The sequence below is a fragment of the Heteronotia binoei genome, chromosome 3 (assembly GCF_032191835.1).
Source record: "Heteronotia binoei isolate CCM8104 ecotype False Entrance Well chromosome 3, APGP_CSIRO_Hbin_v1, whole genome shotgun sequence".
NCBI lineage: Eukaryota > Metazoa > Chordata > Lepidosauria > Squamata > Gekkonidae > Heteronotia > Heteronotia binoei.
This window is the reverse complement of record NC_083225.1, coordinates 152,455,968-152,472,968: the sequence shown is the minus strand read 5'-3', so window position 1 is coordinate 152,472,968 and position 17,001 is coordinate 152,455,968. Positions and strand designations below refer to the sequence as shown.

The window sequence follows — 17,001 nt, the reverse complement described above, 5'->3', positions numbered from 1 at the left end:
TGCACATTAAGACTAAAATAATATTGTAAATGTACCTTTCAACTTAGTCCTCAATCAACCTAAAATAAAAACTGGATTCTCAGTCAAAACTGCATGAAAATATAATTTTATATGTGTGAACAAATATCACAAGGAGAGATTCAGAGACACTTTTGAGAACAGTAGCATGTGTGAAAATGCTCTGAGTTTGTTAAACTGTGTAATGTGTTATCAAGAGGATTCCCTCCTCTTACTAAGCTTGAAGAGCTGAAACAAACAATAGATTTGGTATATATTTGCAGATGTTCTGTCCATATACCTCTTTATATTAAGGTTAGTTAAAACAAGGACATTTTCCCCTTTTATGTACAGCTTTCCAGTATAGGTATTATAAAATACCTAAACAGGTTACCCTATCTGTCAGAAGTACACTGGATGTCTGCTGCAGTGTAGACAAGGAAAGTGTATGCTTTAAACTGTCCCTGACCCACAGTAAACAATAATTGTAGACCTGCCCCTTGTATGGCCCTTCAACCCTGGTGATAAGGCTTGGTAGAACTGCAATTAGCAAGGCAGTAAACCCGAGAAAGAGAAAAAAGCATGCTACTAAGATAATTTGGAGAGATATAAACAGTGGGGATGCCAGCAATAAAAGGAGATTCTGTCTTAATAAATGTAACAACTTGCACCCAGGGAGAGGAAATAAACAACACAGGCTCCAAGAATAAGTAGAGAGCAGCCAGCTGCACCAGACTCCCTAAAATGACTTTATTGTCACCTTTTCTCCATAGCCTTTTTTCGAAAGTAGCTTTTTTCATATCACCAGGCACTTGGAAATGCTGTGTGGAATGTAAGTAGTTATAGCTATGTGAGAAAACTGCCCAAACAGGGATCTCAATCTTCTGAAGTGGTTATTATACTAAAAGATGAGACCTACTCCTACCTGTCTCCCATATTTCTCCAAAGTTTATGCATCTTTCCTGTCATACCAGAGTACTGTACTGATGGTAACTCGGAGAGGAACTACCTGTTGCAAAGAACATGGGGCTTCTGCCAAGAATAACAGCCTCTTGTTCAGTTTTCCCCTCCCTCTTGAAGAGCAGGGCTATGGCTCAGTTGTAGAACATTTACTTGTATGCAGATGGTCTTAAATTCAATCCCTGGCACCTTGTGTTAAGAGGATCAAATAGGAAATGATGTGAAAAGTCTCAAACCGAGACCCTGAATAGCCGCTGCCAATCAAAGTGGACAATACTAACCTTGCTAGTCCAAATGTCTGATACAGTTGAAAGCAGCTTCATCTGCTCATGAATGTTTATTTCAATTTACCTGTAAGTCTTATGATATAACTTTCCATGCTTCTGCCAGTGGCAGCTGAAGGTATGAAGTCAATAGAATAAAGTTAGAATCCAGTGGCACCCTTAAGACCAACAAAGTTTTATTCATGGTATGAGCTTTCATGTGCATGCACTTCTTCAGCATTGAAGAATAAAACATTATTGGTCTTAAAGGTGCTGCTGGACTCTAACTTTATTCTATTGCTTCAGACCAATATGGCTATCTACCTGGATCTATCAATATTGAGTTGACAGAGAAATGCACATTTTAAAACACAGCATATATATATATATACACACACACACACACACACACACACACACACACTATTTCTTGTGGTCTTGTCTTCACTAGATTTCAGAAGCTATAAAAAAGGGAGAGATAACACCTGGCACAAGTGCCCAACAACCACATACCAGGCCATGCAGCTTGGTTCTCCAGCCAAACAATGAAAGTGAGCCCCTGAGGCATTTGGGGTGCCACAGGCCTGGCAACATGGATGATGGTGATGTCATTGTTTATGCCCATCATCACCTCCTTTGGCTGAGTGAGTCCTTGGGGCGCTAGCAGTGCTATTAGGCCTTCAATTGCTTCCTGTGGGGCAGCTCCAACCTTGAATAAAAGTAACCTTCCTCTAACTTAAGTGGCTCTTTCTTCAATGGAAAAGCTGCTTAATTTGGAGGAAGCCACCTAATGTTGGAGGAAGGCTTCAAACTTGAGCCGAAAGAAAACTTGAGTATAAATATTTTAATAATTAAATTTTGTCCAGTGAATCCACTCCAGTGTTTCCTGAACAAGTATAAGTCTTACCTATTTTCCCAGTTCATGGGCGAAAGAGGCAATTCTGCTATAAAACGTCAGCATTGGATGAGGCAAACATATCTTGCCATCCAGCATAAAGTGGGAAAATAGCTGGAGAAATGTATTACTTAGACTTTCACATATTCTGTTCAAGGGGAAAATAAATACTCTACTTCAGATTTATACACTGAACTTTGGGTATATGTTGTGCTTTAACAAACATCTGAATTCAAATTACTGACCTTTGAAAAGTTGGCCAAAAATTAGCACTAGTAGTGATTCATTTTGACATTTGAACTTTCAGCTGTTTTGTTGCTCCCCCTTCATTGTGTGATTTGAGTTCATCAATCAGCCACTTACAGAACTTCAAAGGAACATAAGAAATGAATGACAGTGTGAATGAAGAGCTAGCTGCTGGAACTCGACATTTGGGTGCCAGATAACAAACTAATTCAGTATCCAGAATTGTAGCTATGTAAATTTTGTTCAATTCAGACTTTGATCAGTCCAGATATCTGAGTAATTCTTTTCAGCGCTGGCTCAGATTACTTTTCTTGATACAGTTATTAACATCTGTGTCAGGAAAAGACATTATGTAAAACATAATACAGAGATGGCTATGCAAGTGTTTAATCTGCCCTTGACCAGCACAGTGACAGCACCAAGGTTCAGAATTGGTACAAGCCAGAGAGCTGGTGTGGTGGTAACAACATTGGGCAAAGACTAGGGAGACCTGGGTTCAAATGCCCACTTTGCTATGTAGCTTGCTGTCTCTCATCCTAATCTACTTCACAGCATTTTTGAGAGGATGAAATGGAGGTAGGATGAACCATGTATGCCATTCCTTGGAGGAAAGGTAGAATAAAAATGCAAAAGAGACAGACCTAACACCAAGCTAGACACAAGAGGGTAATCTATATATATCTGTTGACATGGGAATGGGGGGGGGGAGGTGTCTCTTTTTGCAGAAAACAATGTGCAAGGGAGTGGAGCTAAACCTTGCACCAAATTGCTGTGCTCCCAAGCTAGCACACTTCAGAGCTTGGTTGGGGGTGGGGAGTGGAATGCTTTAAACATCAGGCAGCTGTGAAAAGGGGGGAGCTCCATTCATCCACACACTTTCTTCTGTAAAAAAAGAAATCTACCTCCCCTCATTCCATATGAATGCTCCTATCATGTATGGTTTGGCTTTCAAGGACAGTTTCAATAAGGGATAGGATTTTATAACTAAATGACCCCCCCTCCAAAAAAAAGAGTGGTACTTTTGTTGTACCCAATCTATGGTATATCTGTTGAGCACACCAATGGGTTATACCTTGGAGGTCTCCATTATGACTCTCTAACATGATATCATTTTTTGTTAGCACACTAGAAAATCACTAAATTTATTTTTTAGAATATTTCTGAATCTTGGGCTGTGTTCTGGGGATTCTTGGATTTCTCAAATCCAAGTGTGTATCTAGTGACCTAAAACAAAATCATTTCCCCTGCTGTCTATGCTAGGCATACACCAGGGAACTTTACCAAATCCTAGGCAAACTTTCCCAGCAATTGCACATTCTTGGGGAAAATCTGAGTAGTGGGGGTAAATGGAGAGGAAGCAGGTAGGGGTGTACAGTTCTATCTATCCCCAGAATCATACTGCTAGAAGATCTTGCAGAATTTGATAGGATATGCTAGAGATACAGCTGGGGAATCCTGTCATACCTAGCCTCAGGGCTGGTCAACACAATAGCAGAACAAGTGGTTCTTGTAGTGAAATTTTCAAACTCACGCAAGGGAGATATCCCATGTTTGAATGATTTTTCACAAATTATGATCTGCGTACACAGGAAACTTGCATGTGACAAAGAATCTCAAGAAGAACCTCCCTTCCTGATATCTAGGTTTACATGTATAAGAGGTGTGCGTGCATGCGTGTGTGTGTGTAAGCTTACTGGTTAACAGAGTTGTAATATATATGCAGGATGATACCCTTGTAATATATATGAAGGATGATATATGAAGAATGTGCAGAGATGGTTAATTACAACTCTGTTGACAAATAAGCACTGAACTCCACTCTGAATGGCCTCCTCCTTCTAAAGATTCAGTGAATAGGAAAACACTCAGCCTTCTAGCCCCACTAGCTGTCTCACCTTTACTAATAACACATACCTAGAGCTGCTTGCTAGGGCAGTTTTAATTTGTTTTCTACAGGCATCACGGGCATGGTGCTCTTTGCTTCTCTGCTGGTGGCATATTGTATAATGGGGCAATTAACTACAGAGAATCCTACTTCTTCAATTCCTTCCCTAGTGGTGAAGCATGCTTATGCTGCCATGTGGCAATCTTTTTAGTTCCAAGGCAAAGACAAGTGCATGTGAGGCAAAAGATATTTTGTTAAGGGAGGGAGCTATAATGAAATGCAAACAATTTGACATAATGATACCTGTTGGATGTGTATCTTATGGTTTTAAAAGTCACAAAGTTGCATAGAAAACAAGGCATGCAGATAGGAATGTTTATTTTCTTTATAGGTGATGAAGTTACAAGACAAAGAAAGTACAGAAAAGAATTAAAACATGTCCCTGCCCAACATTTTCAAAGGCCTCTTTCTCAGCTGGATAATCATGGACCTGATGTTGAATGTACACTTTAGCTCTCTGCCATGCTGGGCAATTTTTTTGTTATCATCTGAAAAGCCATCATATTTCAAATAGGTTGGATCAAGAAACAACAGATACTTTTGGGAGCTTAAGCTGGGACTAATTTTATTTCCTGTTCTCATAAAACAAGCCATGTGTTTGGACAGATGTATGGAGAGATGGATGGGTTTAAGTATATAGGGAGATAGATATCTTTATTGGATGGATTGCAATTATGAAGTTAATGAAGCCGTAAGAGCAAATCCGATCAGGAGGTGCATGCAACACAGCTTCAGCTGGTTCTTTTACTCCATCTAATGAAGATATCTTAACATGCTATGGCAATGGTCTTCAACTCTTCTAGACACTTTTTACCTTAGCCTACATTGTGGGACCTACCTTTAAGGGCTGTGCTTTTACAATGATTGCCAGGTATTCTTCTTTCTCTCTCTCTTCTTTCTGCAACCTTCTTTTATTTTAAAGTTGACAGTATTTCATTAGGCCACCTTTGTTGAGATGCTTGTCTTTAGGCTGTGCCTAGAATGCTTTGCTTTCTGATTTCTCTACATCATACTGTTGTCTGTGACTGAAGTAGACCATTCCAGCATTGTTGCTTTTTTGGAAACTCTTCTCCTGGAAAAAAAATGGTAGCATGACCCATCACTTTAAGGTCATTCTGCTATGACTCTTACATAAATTCATATTCCCTCTTGGCATAGCGTATGTATCCCTCTGTGACATGTTCTAGGACCTTTTTGATGACATGGAGCTCTCCTCATGAGCCATCTAGGAAGTTAATAGGGTAGCTCTTCTTACAGAATGAGAACTTTCAATGAAGAACTGGTCAATTTGTCTCAAGTACTGATCAAATCAGGTGGGGTAATGTTTTCCAAGCCAACTTGCTACTATACATGGACATAAGGCACAAACATATTTTCCTGTTCTGAGTTCTGATACACTGTTGAACCTGGCCCTTAATTGGGGTTATGTGCCTTTAACAGCTCCATGAAGGGCAGATTTTCCTACTTCCATGTCTTCATGTTAGGCAAAGTTGCAGATGTTGGATTTCTCATGTGACAGTATATGATGTAGAACAATCCTGCAGTTTTGGGTAAGAAGAAGAATGGCTTATTCAGATAGAATTCCCTCTTCTGTATGGCTACAAAAGATACAGGACTCTGTTGCCATTTGCATTTGGTCAGGAAACATATTTCTGCCTGTCATATGAATATTCAAGACCAGGACTTTTTTGTAGCAGGAACTCCTTTGCATATTAGGCCACACACCCCTGATGTAGCCAATCCTTCTGGAGCTTACAGTAGGCCCTATACTAAGTGCTCTGTAAGCTTTTGGAGGATTGGCCACATCAGGGGTGTGTGGTCTAATGTATAAAGGAGTTCCTGCTACAAAAAAAGCCCTTAGACCCATGCCCTGTTTCAAGAAAAATGAAATTCTAAGTTTACCACTTCAAAGTTAAGTGATTAAGTTTATGTTTTTTGTTGTTCAGTTGCACAGCCAAGTCCGACTCCTTGCAACCCCATGGACAAAGTCATGCCAGGCCCTCCTGTCTTCTACCATTCTCCAAAGTCTGCTCAAATTCTTGTTAATTACATCAGTAGCTGTCCAGCCATCTAATCTTTTTCTGTCCCCTTCTTCTTCTGCCTTTTGTCTTTCCCAGCATCAAGGTCTAAGTTTATGTTTACCACTACTAAAAGTATGTCTGGGCCTTCCCCAGTGGCTTGGATCTAGGGGTAATCATTGTTTTGGAGAGATTCATCCTTCTTCCTTTAAGTGGGGTGACAAGAAACAAAGGATACTCACATACTATTATTACTAGTTGGATAAAACACTTCTCATCCCTACATGACACAATTGCATATTTGAGCATATTTATGAGCCACTTTGTGGATCTGTTGGAAGGAAAAGCAGGGCAAAAATAAGTTAAATAAAAATAGTTTCAGAGGGTATCTTTGTTGGTCTGCAGTAGAAAATCTAGATTTGGGTCCTGTAGCGCCTCAAAAACCAACACTATTTTTTTTTTTACTATGAGCTTTTGAAAGCTCATCCCCCCCAAAATCTTGTTAGACTCTAAAGCGATCCTGCACTTGAATCTAGCTCTTAAATCAAAATGTAATGTTATTATAAATATGGGTGCTCATCATTCATTTTGTACATTGCCGATTCAGGTGGGTAGCCATGTTGGTCTGAAGCAACAGAACAAAGTTTGAGTCCAGTGGTATCTGAAGTAATTATCATCTGAAGTTCAAGGGTTAGCAACAACTTCAAATGATAATGCTTACAAGGAGATGAACTGGTACATTCTGGAGATAATGACTAAGGTTGTAATTAGGATTCATATTTGTATAGTTTCATATATATTTAGCATATGTTGCAAGAAGGGGACACTTTTTGTTGCCATGCATCTCCAAAGCACAATGTTGTATTCTCTGACTGAACCCACTTTTGGGAAACTTTTTAAAAGGATGTGTAGAGATAACAATTAGGATACATGTCCAAAAGACTCACCTTGTGTCAGCACAACATCTACTTGGTTTACTAGGTGAAAAATGAATGGGGGAAAAAATTATCACCTTAATCATCATTGTGTGTGAAAGGAAAGGACTGCAAATGGAAGATGAAGCTGATAATACAAAACATGAAAAAACTGCAAGAGCAAAATAACTGGTGACAAAAAAAAAACACAAAAGCACAGTCAAACCTCTGAAGAATGGCTAGCAATTTCTCTTTTCCCTCTCCATTTCTAGCTTTTTTAAAAAAAAAAACTCCTTTTGCTTGTTTGCTTTCCTTCTCACTTTCCTTCCCCAACAAAACAAAAGCTTGTATGAGTGTCCTGTTTGTCTCCTTGAAAATCAGTTCATCTTACAAATGCATTTTAAAAAATCATAAACACTGTCTCAAACTGTAGAATGAGTGTGAGCTTTTGCAGTATCTGAAATTAAGGCAGGTCATAGTTTCAGTAGGGCCTCACCAATATTTTATGTACAAATTCATCTATCAGACTGTCTTACTTAAGGCTTTTTGACAGTTCACTTTCTCCTGATACCATTTTTAAAAAACCCTAAGAGTCATTTTCTTGGCTCATCAAACACCTTAGAGAGCTCTGCAGAAACCACTATAATGGGTGCACCAAGGGAAATGCTCAATTCTACAGCCCTGTGTACCTTTTTCATTCAGAAATACACATTTTACAGCGGCGAATGAAAATATAGTCCGTTTCATTTCAGTAAGGCATTGCAACTTCTTCATCCGTTACTAATAGTCAATATCAAAATAGTCTTTTGGGGTCCATTGGTGATTGTTAGGGAGAGCCAGCCTTTGCAATTTTGAATAGACTTATGAAATGTTACATTTTACCAGCATGTGAGAACTCTTTGCAGCGTTATGATATACATGCCTGTCTGGAGAGTTTGTGAAGAAGAATAAGTAACTGGCAGTTCAATCCATGGCAAAGTTATACCCTTATAAAACAATTGACTTCAGTGGGCTTAGAAGGACATAACTCTGTTTGGGATTGCACTGAAAGAGTTTTCAACTGTTTACTTTATATAATATGTGTACAGGTCAAGGACAATTGGTGACAATGTATCTCTAGTCTCATGCTATTAGAAGTTAGAAGCTGGAAACAAATTACACATACGCGCTAAGATCTTTGTGGGCTTCATAAAGCTTCAGGGGCACCACTGAAGGAGCAGATTGTGACTTGCAAATTGCCAACTTTGATGCTCAGGAGTTAACCCTAGGTACACGAGACAGTGTAATCTGAAATGTGTCAGAATGCAATTGCCAAGGTTAATAAACACCAATCCACTTTATCTGTAAGAACTTCTGGTTCGAAATGGCATTTGAAGGTTAAGGATAAATCACTATGGAATATTTAGTGCATATAATAATTTAAGTTTTAGTGGAATTTTATTCTATATTGTTCCTCTTCTAAGACTTTGAACAAGGGTGGGGAAAGGAGACTACCTCTGAGGTTCATGAAAAACTGGTAATGTGCATTTACTGAATTAATATGGCCTTTTTTCTTGACCCAGATGAATTTTTATCCTTTTTGTTTTCAAATTTGCCAGCATGTTTTCAGATTATGATGAGGAGGGTTAGAAACATTTATTTAAAAATGCAAAACAACATGAAGATTTGCAGGATCCTTTCTCAAGCCACTGAATTGCATGCTAGTGGTCAGATTCTATGCTGAGTGGTATGAATACTGGCAGTGAGAATCCCTGGTGTGAGTTAGAAATAATAATAATACATTTTTATTTTTACCCTGCCCTCCCCGCCGAAGCAGGCTCAGGACGGCTAAAGATTGATAAAATTAGGAAGAAAATAGTTAAAGTGCAGTATTGCAGAGAGACAGTTGCTTTCTTTCCACCTCTCCCTCCCCAAGAGCATAAAGGAAGAATGCCAGTTTCTGGCACTATGTACTGAGGGAGACAATATGGGAAGACAGAAATGGCCCAACATTGTTTTCAGAAGTCCTTTTTGGTTCATCTTCCTCTGAGTCTGTGAGGCTGGTTCCAAGATGGAGTCTGTGCTGACTCCACATAGCCTGACTTTGATAGACCACTGTGAGATGGGAGACCTGGTTTTATTGCTTTTCTGCCAGGTCCCTCCACAGCTTGGGGAGAGTGAACTTAATACAGGTATATTTGGGAAAGCGTAACATCACTTGAATTAAAATGATGGGGTTATTTTAAATCTGGAGGATATTATAGCCATGCTACAGGCTCTAAAAAGTAGAGGAACTGTAATTCTTGCCCATAGTGCTTCTAAAAGCTGCTATTGGTCCCTCACCCCTTCAAGGAATTTGTTTCTTTTTTGCACTTCTTTATCCCACTCCAGCTACTCCTGAAGGTTTCTTACTTTTTTGAGGGTGGGGAGAGTGACCAGAAGGCTTCTACTTCTGGGAATGATTTTGTGACTAAACTAGGATTTTTTTTTTTAATTTTGCCTTCCCTTGAGAGGAGAGAAAGTTTCATGCCATTTGTATTTCCATCTGGCACACAATAGTTCCTATGTGGAAAGTATTTATTGCTGTATTTCATCTTGCAAAGCCTTCCCTTATTCTTTTTATAAAAAAGGATGCCATTTTCCAACAAATGCACCCTAAATATATTTAACTAGGCATTAAATTTAGATTTAACAGGATAGTAACTGCTTCCTAAGTAAATAGTCTGAGATAAGAAAATATTTAGCCAGATTTAGCAGTTGTGTAGCAGATGCTACTCGTATTGCATAATTGTTAATCTCCGACAAATATGTTTTCTTTACTCCACTGGTATTTAATTAACATATAATAACTCTTATTAACTGTGAATTTAGTGCTCACATTATGTTGTGAGAAGAGGTATATGAAGCTGCATAGATATAGTAGGGTGTTTCAGATTGCATTCAACTTTTAGCAGTAGCATGCCTCATCCCAGCTTTTAGTTTCTTCACAATAGTGTCCTTGTCAAGGTCATGTGGGACAAAAGAGGAGAGAGCTTCATTATGAAAATTGCATATCAATACACAGGGATTTCCAACATGAACAGTTCATCTCAAGTCCTTCTAGGACTAATATCTAGGATAGCAGTGTTGCAAATGAGAAGGAACAAAAAATAGTGTTATTTCAAACCATGAATTATCTGCATGTTCATATTGGGCACTGGATTTTCATGAAAGAAAGCAGAGGGATAGTTTACAGTGTTGTGCAACTGGATACTGTTATTGCTAAATTTGGAGGTGTGGGGGTACATGTTTATGTCAAATAGCAAAAAAAACCCCCAAAAAACCTTGATTTCAATTTTACTGTGTGCATGAGACAGCTTTTTCTTTTTTTTCATTTTAATTGGAGACTAATTCATGGTAAAATATTCTAGTTTAGAATTCTGTGTGTGGAAATCATCATCTCAGTGTCCAAATTCAAAAACAGGATTTTGAGAGTTCCACATATATAATTCTACAGAGTATAATATGTGTAATTGGTAGCAGTCAATTATTGTTTAGCTGAAGGAATTAAAAATGTTTGCAGTGTGTCTTTTGGTATTAACCTTTTCATTTGGCATGAGAGAAGGAGACGTTTGCGAATCATAAGCTTGCATAATTCTATACCAAGAAAATACCAGTGCAATAAAATGCATTTATCACACCACACCAAGGGAGATCTGAATGTTGATACAGATGCTCATCTTGATGTGCATTTGCATTCACATTGCTGTGCTCATCTGGGTCCTAATGAACTAGCTACATCTGTCTTATTAGGCAGTGGATGCATATCATTATTTAGGCCATTGGTAAGTGTGACTAATCCATTGGTGTGTGTGACTAAAGCTGGTTCAGAGTCACTGTCTTACCTGTTTGGACAGACTGGAACTACAGAGAGCCAGATTCAAATTCCCATTTAGTTAAGTTCATAGGATGACCTTGGGCCAGTCACTTTCTCTCAGCCTAAACTACTTCTGCAGGGGTGTTGTGGGAATGCAAGTTCTTTACAGAAAGAAGCATGCCAGAAAAATAGCAGAACTAAGCATTACAATTTTCTAAACATGTCATATTGAATTTTAAATAGTTTTTTTTTTTTGTAAAACACAGAAATCCTTTTTATCAGTAATATTCACCCTTGAGAGGCCTTTCATCAAAAACTCTACCTCTCATTTATTCTTTCCACTTTACATTTGCTTATACTGGTCCTATCCATATTTTGGATTCTGGGTTCCTGGTAAACCCAGTCCTAATCTTCACATATGCAAGGAAAGGAAGATATCAAAATGGACTGAGCCGTCATCACAGGCATCTTGCCTAATTAAGCTTCTTCCCTGTGCAGTGATGCTGATGGTGCGTGAGCTGCTATGCGAAGCCTCTTTGGGTCAAGTCAGCAAAGCTGCTGCAAGGGTGTGGGGCTCAGCTGGCAGCGATGGCATTTGGGGAAGACAAACTGAGCATTCACACTGTGGGCAACTCAATGCCATCATTGTCTTCACTCCAATTAGACCCTCACAGACCTGGGGGCACAGAAAAGAGAGCAGAGAGTGAGAGAGCGAGGAAGGGCGAGTCTGAGGGTGCAGTGGGGATTGTTTTATCTGGGAGAGGAAAGTACAAGAGGAAGAAATATTTGAGCTAATTGCCAAGAAGAATGTTCCAGTTTTCATCAAAGGGGCAAATGACTTCATGCTGCTCTGGTAAACTGTTGATGATAAAGTTCTCTCAGGGTTCCCCCCGCCCCCAACACCACTCTTTTTGCTTTTTTCCCTCAGTTCTTAGATGGTTGTGGCTTTTTAAAAATTTTGAAGATATTACAATATAAGGTATCCAAATGCAAAGATAATGTAGAGGTTTCATTTCAGGAAAGGTTTCTGGTATCTGTTAATGACAGAGTACAGGTGAATGTTAAACAGAACAGTCAGAGATAGGGATCAGGTAGAGCTGCCAGCCTCCAGGTGGTGTTACCCAAAGAGGGAAATTAGCTTAAAGGAGACAAAGCAAGAGAGGGTAACTGGGATTTTCCACCTATGTATACAGAGTTCATTCCCTTAAACTCTCAAAATAAATCATCAGACATTCAACTGGAATGGGTTTGATTGAAACAGGAATTACAGGGCAACACACACATACAAACACACAAACTAGCTAAGAGGAAAGAGAAAGTGATTTAGGGACGGCAATAAGTTTCCAGTCTCAAAGAACAAGGTCTGTGGAGGCAGCAGCGAAATGACCAGCATTTCATGGACTGCAGAGTGAGGACCCATACACAAGTAGGTTGTGAGGTAAGGCACTGAGAACACATATGCACAGACATGGAGCCACATGCTTGCAATTAGAGAGGGAAATACTCCATGGGGCAGTGTGATGTGTTTGCCCACAAAATAATTACATGTTTTTTTGGGGATGAACAATGAGCTTGGAAAACCTTGGTGGGTTTACCTGAAATGGTCTATATATATTAATGTTTCTTGATGACCCTGTGAATACCAGATGGGAAAACCACCAATGGGAACTAACATTGGTGGCTGGAGATATCCTGGAACTGGTCTCCAGACTAGTGATTAGCTCCCCTGGCCAAAATGGCTGCTTTGCATTATACTCTCTGAGGCTCCTCCCTTCCAAAAACCACACTCTTCTCAGGCTCCATCCCCAAAATCTCCAGGAATTTTTCTACCTGGAGCTGGTAACAGTTTGGGGCAATGGTTGTCAGATATTGGACAGCACCACTTCAGATTGCAGGTTGGAGGGGCATACTTTTCAATGCTCTCCTCTGCTCAAGCCAGCATGGTGTAGTGGTTAAGAGTGGCTGGCTCTAATTTGGAGAATCAGGTTTGATTTCCCATTCCTTCACATGCAGTCAGTTACAGATCTCTCGGAGCTCTCTCAGCCCCACCTACCTCACTGGGTGTCTGTTGTGGGGAGAGGAATGGAAGGTGATCATAAGCTGCTCTGAGACTTCTTCAGATAGTAAAGGGCAGGGTATAAAACCAACTCTTCTTTTTCCATCAAAAGCTGCCTGCATAAGGTAAAACAGCACATTAAGCCAGTGTTGTGACATTTTATGTACTAGTTTATGTGAGGAGCTTTTTACCTGAAGATGACAACACATGACTCCCTCCCCCCCTTCAGTGTGAAGGTCCAGTCTAGAATTCTGTCAGTTCAGTCTGCTATCTTATTTTGAACACTGGGTAGAAAGCCTGTAACATGATGCAGTGCTGAAGTTAGAAATTCTGTTTTTTGTAGGTGAAGAAAATGGTGTATGGTAACCTTGCATTTTCATTCATTTTAAGAGAAATTAAAATGGAGATGAAGGTCATTTATACTACCATAGGCCCCAATCCTGACCTCTACATGCTGAAGTATGTGTAGAATCTAAGTCATGGTCACTGAAACACTGCATTGCACTAATTTAACCTTGCATTTTCACATGGTTCAGACTGCACAGGATTAGGTTTACAGGACTGGGTTTTTCATGCACACAACTTCCAGTGATGCATGGTAGTCAGGAGGGAAGCCATCTTGTGCTCAGGCTGGACACGTTTTTCAACTTGTGGTGACAGAGCTCTTATTGCAAAGCCACTTGTCTGATTCATCCACCACAAACAGACCTACCTACCAGTTAGGCTGTACACCACACTAGATCAGGGGTAGAGTGCAAAACTGCTTGCTCCTGTAAACACTTCCCACTTACGATGCATGGATGAGCAGCATCTAATGTTGCCAATCTCCAGGTGGGGCCTGGAGATATCCTGATGTGATATCACAGCTGATTGCCAGATGATAAGAGATCAGCTCCTCTGAGCAAACGGCAACTTTGGAGGTAGACTGTGTATGGCACGGTACCCTACTGAGAACTCTCTTCCCCTAAACCCTGCCCATAGCAGGTTCCAATCCCCGCACCCCAAATGTGCAGGAATTTCCCAACTCAGAGTTGGCAACCTAACATAGCATTAGACTGCGTGTGCTAATTTGTGACTTTGTTTCTTTTCTCTAACTGTATCCGACCCTACCTAGAGCCCGTTTTCCTTTTAGCCTGGCTTTCCTCGTTCGGCCCCTTTACGTAGAGTAGAGCCCCTACCGCAGCGCCGCCTGCCTCTCCCCTTCCCTGCTCTCTCAATCCCCTCCGCTTCCCAAGCCTCCCGCAGGCCCTCTGTCTGGAGGGGCTCGGCCAGGCCTCAAATGAAGCTGTTGTCGTGACAACCTCAAGGAGCATCAGGCTTTGATCCGGGCGGGCGGGCTGGCTGCAGCTGAAGGGGGCAGTTGTGCGAAGCTCCGAGGGGAAAGGGGGGCGGGAGAGAGGGTGCAAAGGAGTTGCGCGGGAGTCGGGCGGAGAGGGAAGCCCCCTCCCCTCGTGCTGAGCTCCGGCTTGCCTGGGAGCCGCTCGCTCCCCCTCCCCCCCCCCACTTTCGCCCCCTCCCTCGCTCCGCCTGGGAAAGTGGGTTAGGAAGGGAGGCGAGCGCTCAGAGCCTGCTCTGCCGCTCGCCTGAGCAGGAGCATCCACACACGCCCGGGAGGAGGAGGAGGAGGAGGCGGGCGGGCGGGCGGGAGGGAGGAGGCGGAGGCAGGAGAAGTCCCAGCCCCTCGCCTTAGGGGGCTCGCTTGCCCTTTTGGAGCTCTTCTGGACCGCTCGCTTGGTTTGTTTTCGTAGTATTGTTATTATTTTTTTTTAAAAAAAAGGTCTGGCGTCAGTCTGCAGCCTCGTCTTTTGCACGGATCCTCCCGGGCTTGCTTCGTTTTGATCTCCTTACGGGTTGTTTTGAGGGACACTTTGTATTAAAAGAAAGAAAGAAAGACAAAAAGACGAAAGAGGGGTGGGGGGAGGAAGACTTTCCCATTCAGATCACAGGAAAGGCATCGAAAGGGAACCGCAGCCAAAGAGAACTAGGCAGAGCGAGAAGCCGCGAGAGCGACCTAGCCAGCTTTTCTGGACGAAAGAGGCAGAGTTGTGCATCTTCCCTCCCCTCGACGGCTTTCCGGAGAATTCCTCTCTCTCCTGGCCCCGGGCCCCCCGCGCCGCCTCGCTGGGCGTCCCGCCGTCTTCCTGCAGGCGCCGAGCGGGAGAGCGCGCGAAAGAAAAGTCCGTCCTTTGCAACTCCAGCCATGGTGGGAAGGGCTCAGCCCGATCGGAGACAATTCCCGCTGGTCCTACTGAGATTGCTCTGCCTTCTCCCAACAGGGCTGCCGGTCCGCAGCGTGGATTATAACCGAGGCACGGACAACATCACGGTGAGGCAGGGGGACACAGCCATCCTCAGGTAGGGGGCGACCGCCCAACTTTCCTTGTTCTTCTCTCCTCCTGTGTGTCTCCTGCCCGCCCCGGCGAGGAAACGCGCCTCACTGTTGTCTCTGTTTGTCCGCGACCCCCCGGGAGGTGCATGTGTGAAACTAGTTCCCATTCAGCATCGCTGCCCCCTGGAAAAGAAAGGAAGAACGCAAGAAACCTTTTCGCCCCGCGAGGATTGCGAGCCACCCCGAACCGCTAGAAGTGTGTGTGTGTGTGTGTGTGTGTGTGCGCGTGAGGGAGAGAGAGAGAGTGGGGACGCACCAATCGACGCAAAGTGTTTTGTTTGCCTTTCGCATTCTCTGCTGTTAACTGGGCGACTGGTTAATTGTACACACACACAAGCACAGACACGGAGCAAATAGGATTATGCCGCTGACTAGCCTGTGACGATGTCTAATGGTACTTACTTCGTAAACGATGCTGTTAAATAGTATCCCGGGAGTGGTTTGGAATGGAGCCTTTCCTGGATTGGGAAATCACATAGGTGTCCCCTCGCCCCATCTATCAGTTTGCTTCTCTTCCTTCCTTGGTCTGGAGAAGAATGCACCAAGTGGGGAGTATATAACTTACTTGCCCTTCAGTGAAATGGGCACAGGTAGAAAAAGGTTTGTCTTGGCTTTGAAGTGGAGATTGGGCTGTTTTCTCTAATTTTTTTTTTAAAAAATCAAGGATTTGATTACTGTAATTTTAATGCTGGTTTGTTGTAAGGCACTTCAAACATTTTGGATATATATAAGATAACAAATAATATATTCCAACGACCACATAAAACACCGGGGGGGGGGGCTTGGAGGATGACTCCTCTTACCACATTTTGTTGTTGAGGGACCAATCACTAGTGACTTGTGGAAATGTTTCTCTCCCTTCCAGATGTTGTAGTCTTCTAAAATTTGAGCGCTGGTCAAGTGAATCTTCAAATACTTGATCTGGGTCTTGCACAGAACAGCAAATGTTTTCTGGCAGAATTCTGTGATGAGAATCTTTGGGTCGTTTGAACTGAATGTCATTTGTTTTCACTGGGATACCATGGTGGTATTTGAGGTTAGAAGGTGCTCTGCTTATCTGCTTGCTCTTCCAGTTGCCTTATCTGAGCCTTGAAGAAGCATGCCTCATGTGGGTGATTTAGGTAGCCAGTTCTGTGGATGCCACTCCTGAATATGCCATTGCCTCAAAACTGGGATTGCATGAATGGTGTAAAAACAAAAACAACCATTTCTGCACAGTTTGGTTCTGACTTAGAAACTCTTTCCCCATTTCATTCAAATAAGTTATATCATCATAATCTGCAAAATTTAACCTAGCGTAGCTGTCCTACTAACAAACCTGCTCTCTCTCTCATTCTGTGCACGCTCATGCATGCACTCTACATATTATGGCAATAAAACTATTGGGCGTGATTTAGAATAAGCGTGTAATCCATGCAAAGAGCTGATGGTGCACAACCCTCAAATGCCCAGGGAGCAGTTCCTTAGCAAAGCTAATGACAGC

At 41.9% G+C, this 17,001-nt stretch overlaps 1 protein-coding gene across 3 annotated transcripts in view; it reads left to right on the top strand.

Annotated features, from left to right (window-relative positions):
- Positions 1-17,001, top strand: part of LSAMP (limbic system associated membrane protein) — a 2,408,919-nt gene that overhangs the window by 1,619,747 nt on the left and 772,171 nt on the right. For 2 of the 3 annotated variants that reach the window (XM_060234657.1, XM_060234655.1), the window contains exon 3: positions 15,406-15,484. In XM_060234657.1, the coding sequence (XP_060090640.1) occupies positions 15,406-15,484 (79 nt within the window). Of the gene's footprint in view, positions 1-15,247; positions 15,485-17,001 lie in introns of those variants that run through there. The other variant, XM_060234656.1, reaches the window with a different exon arrangement.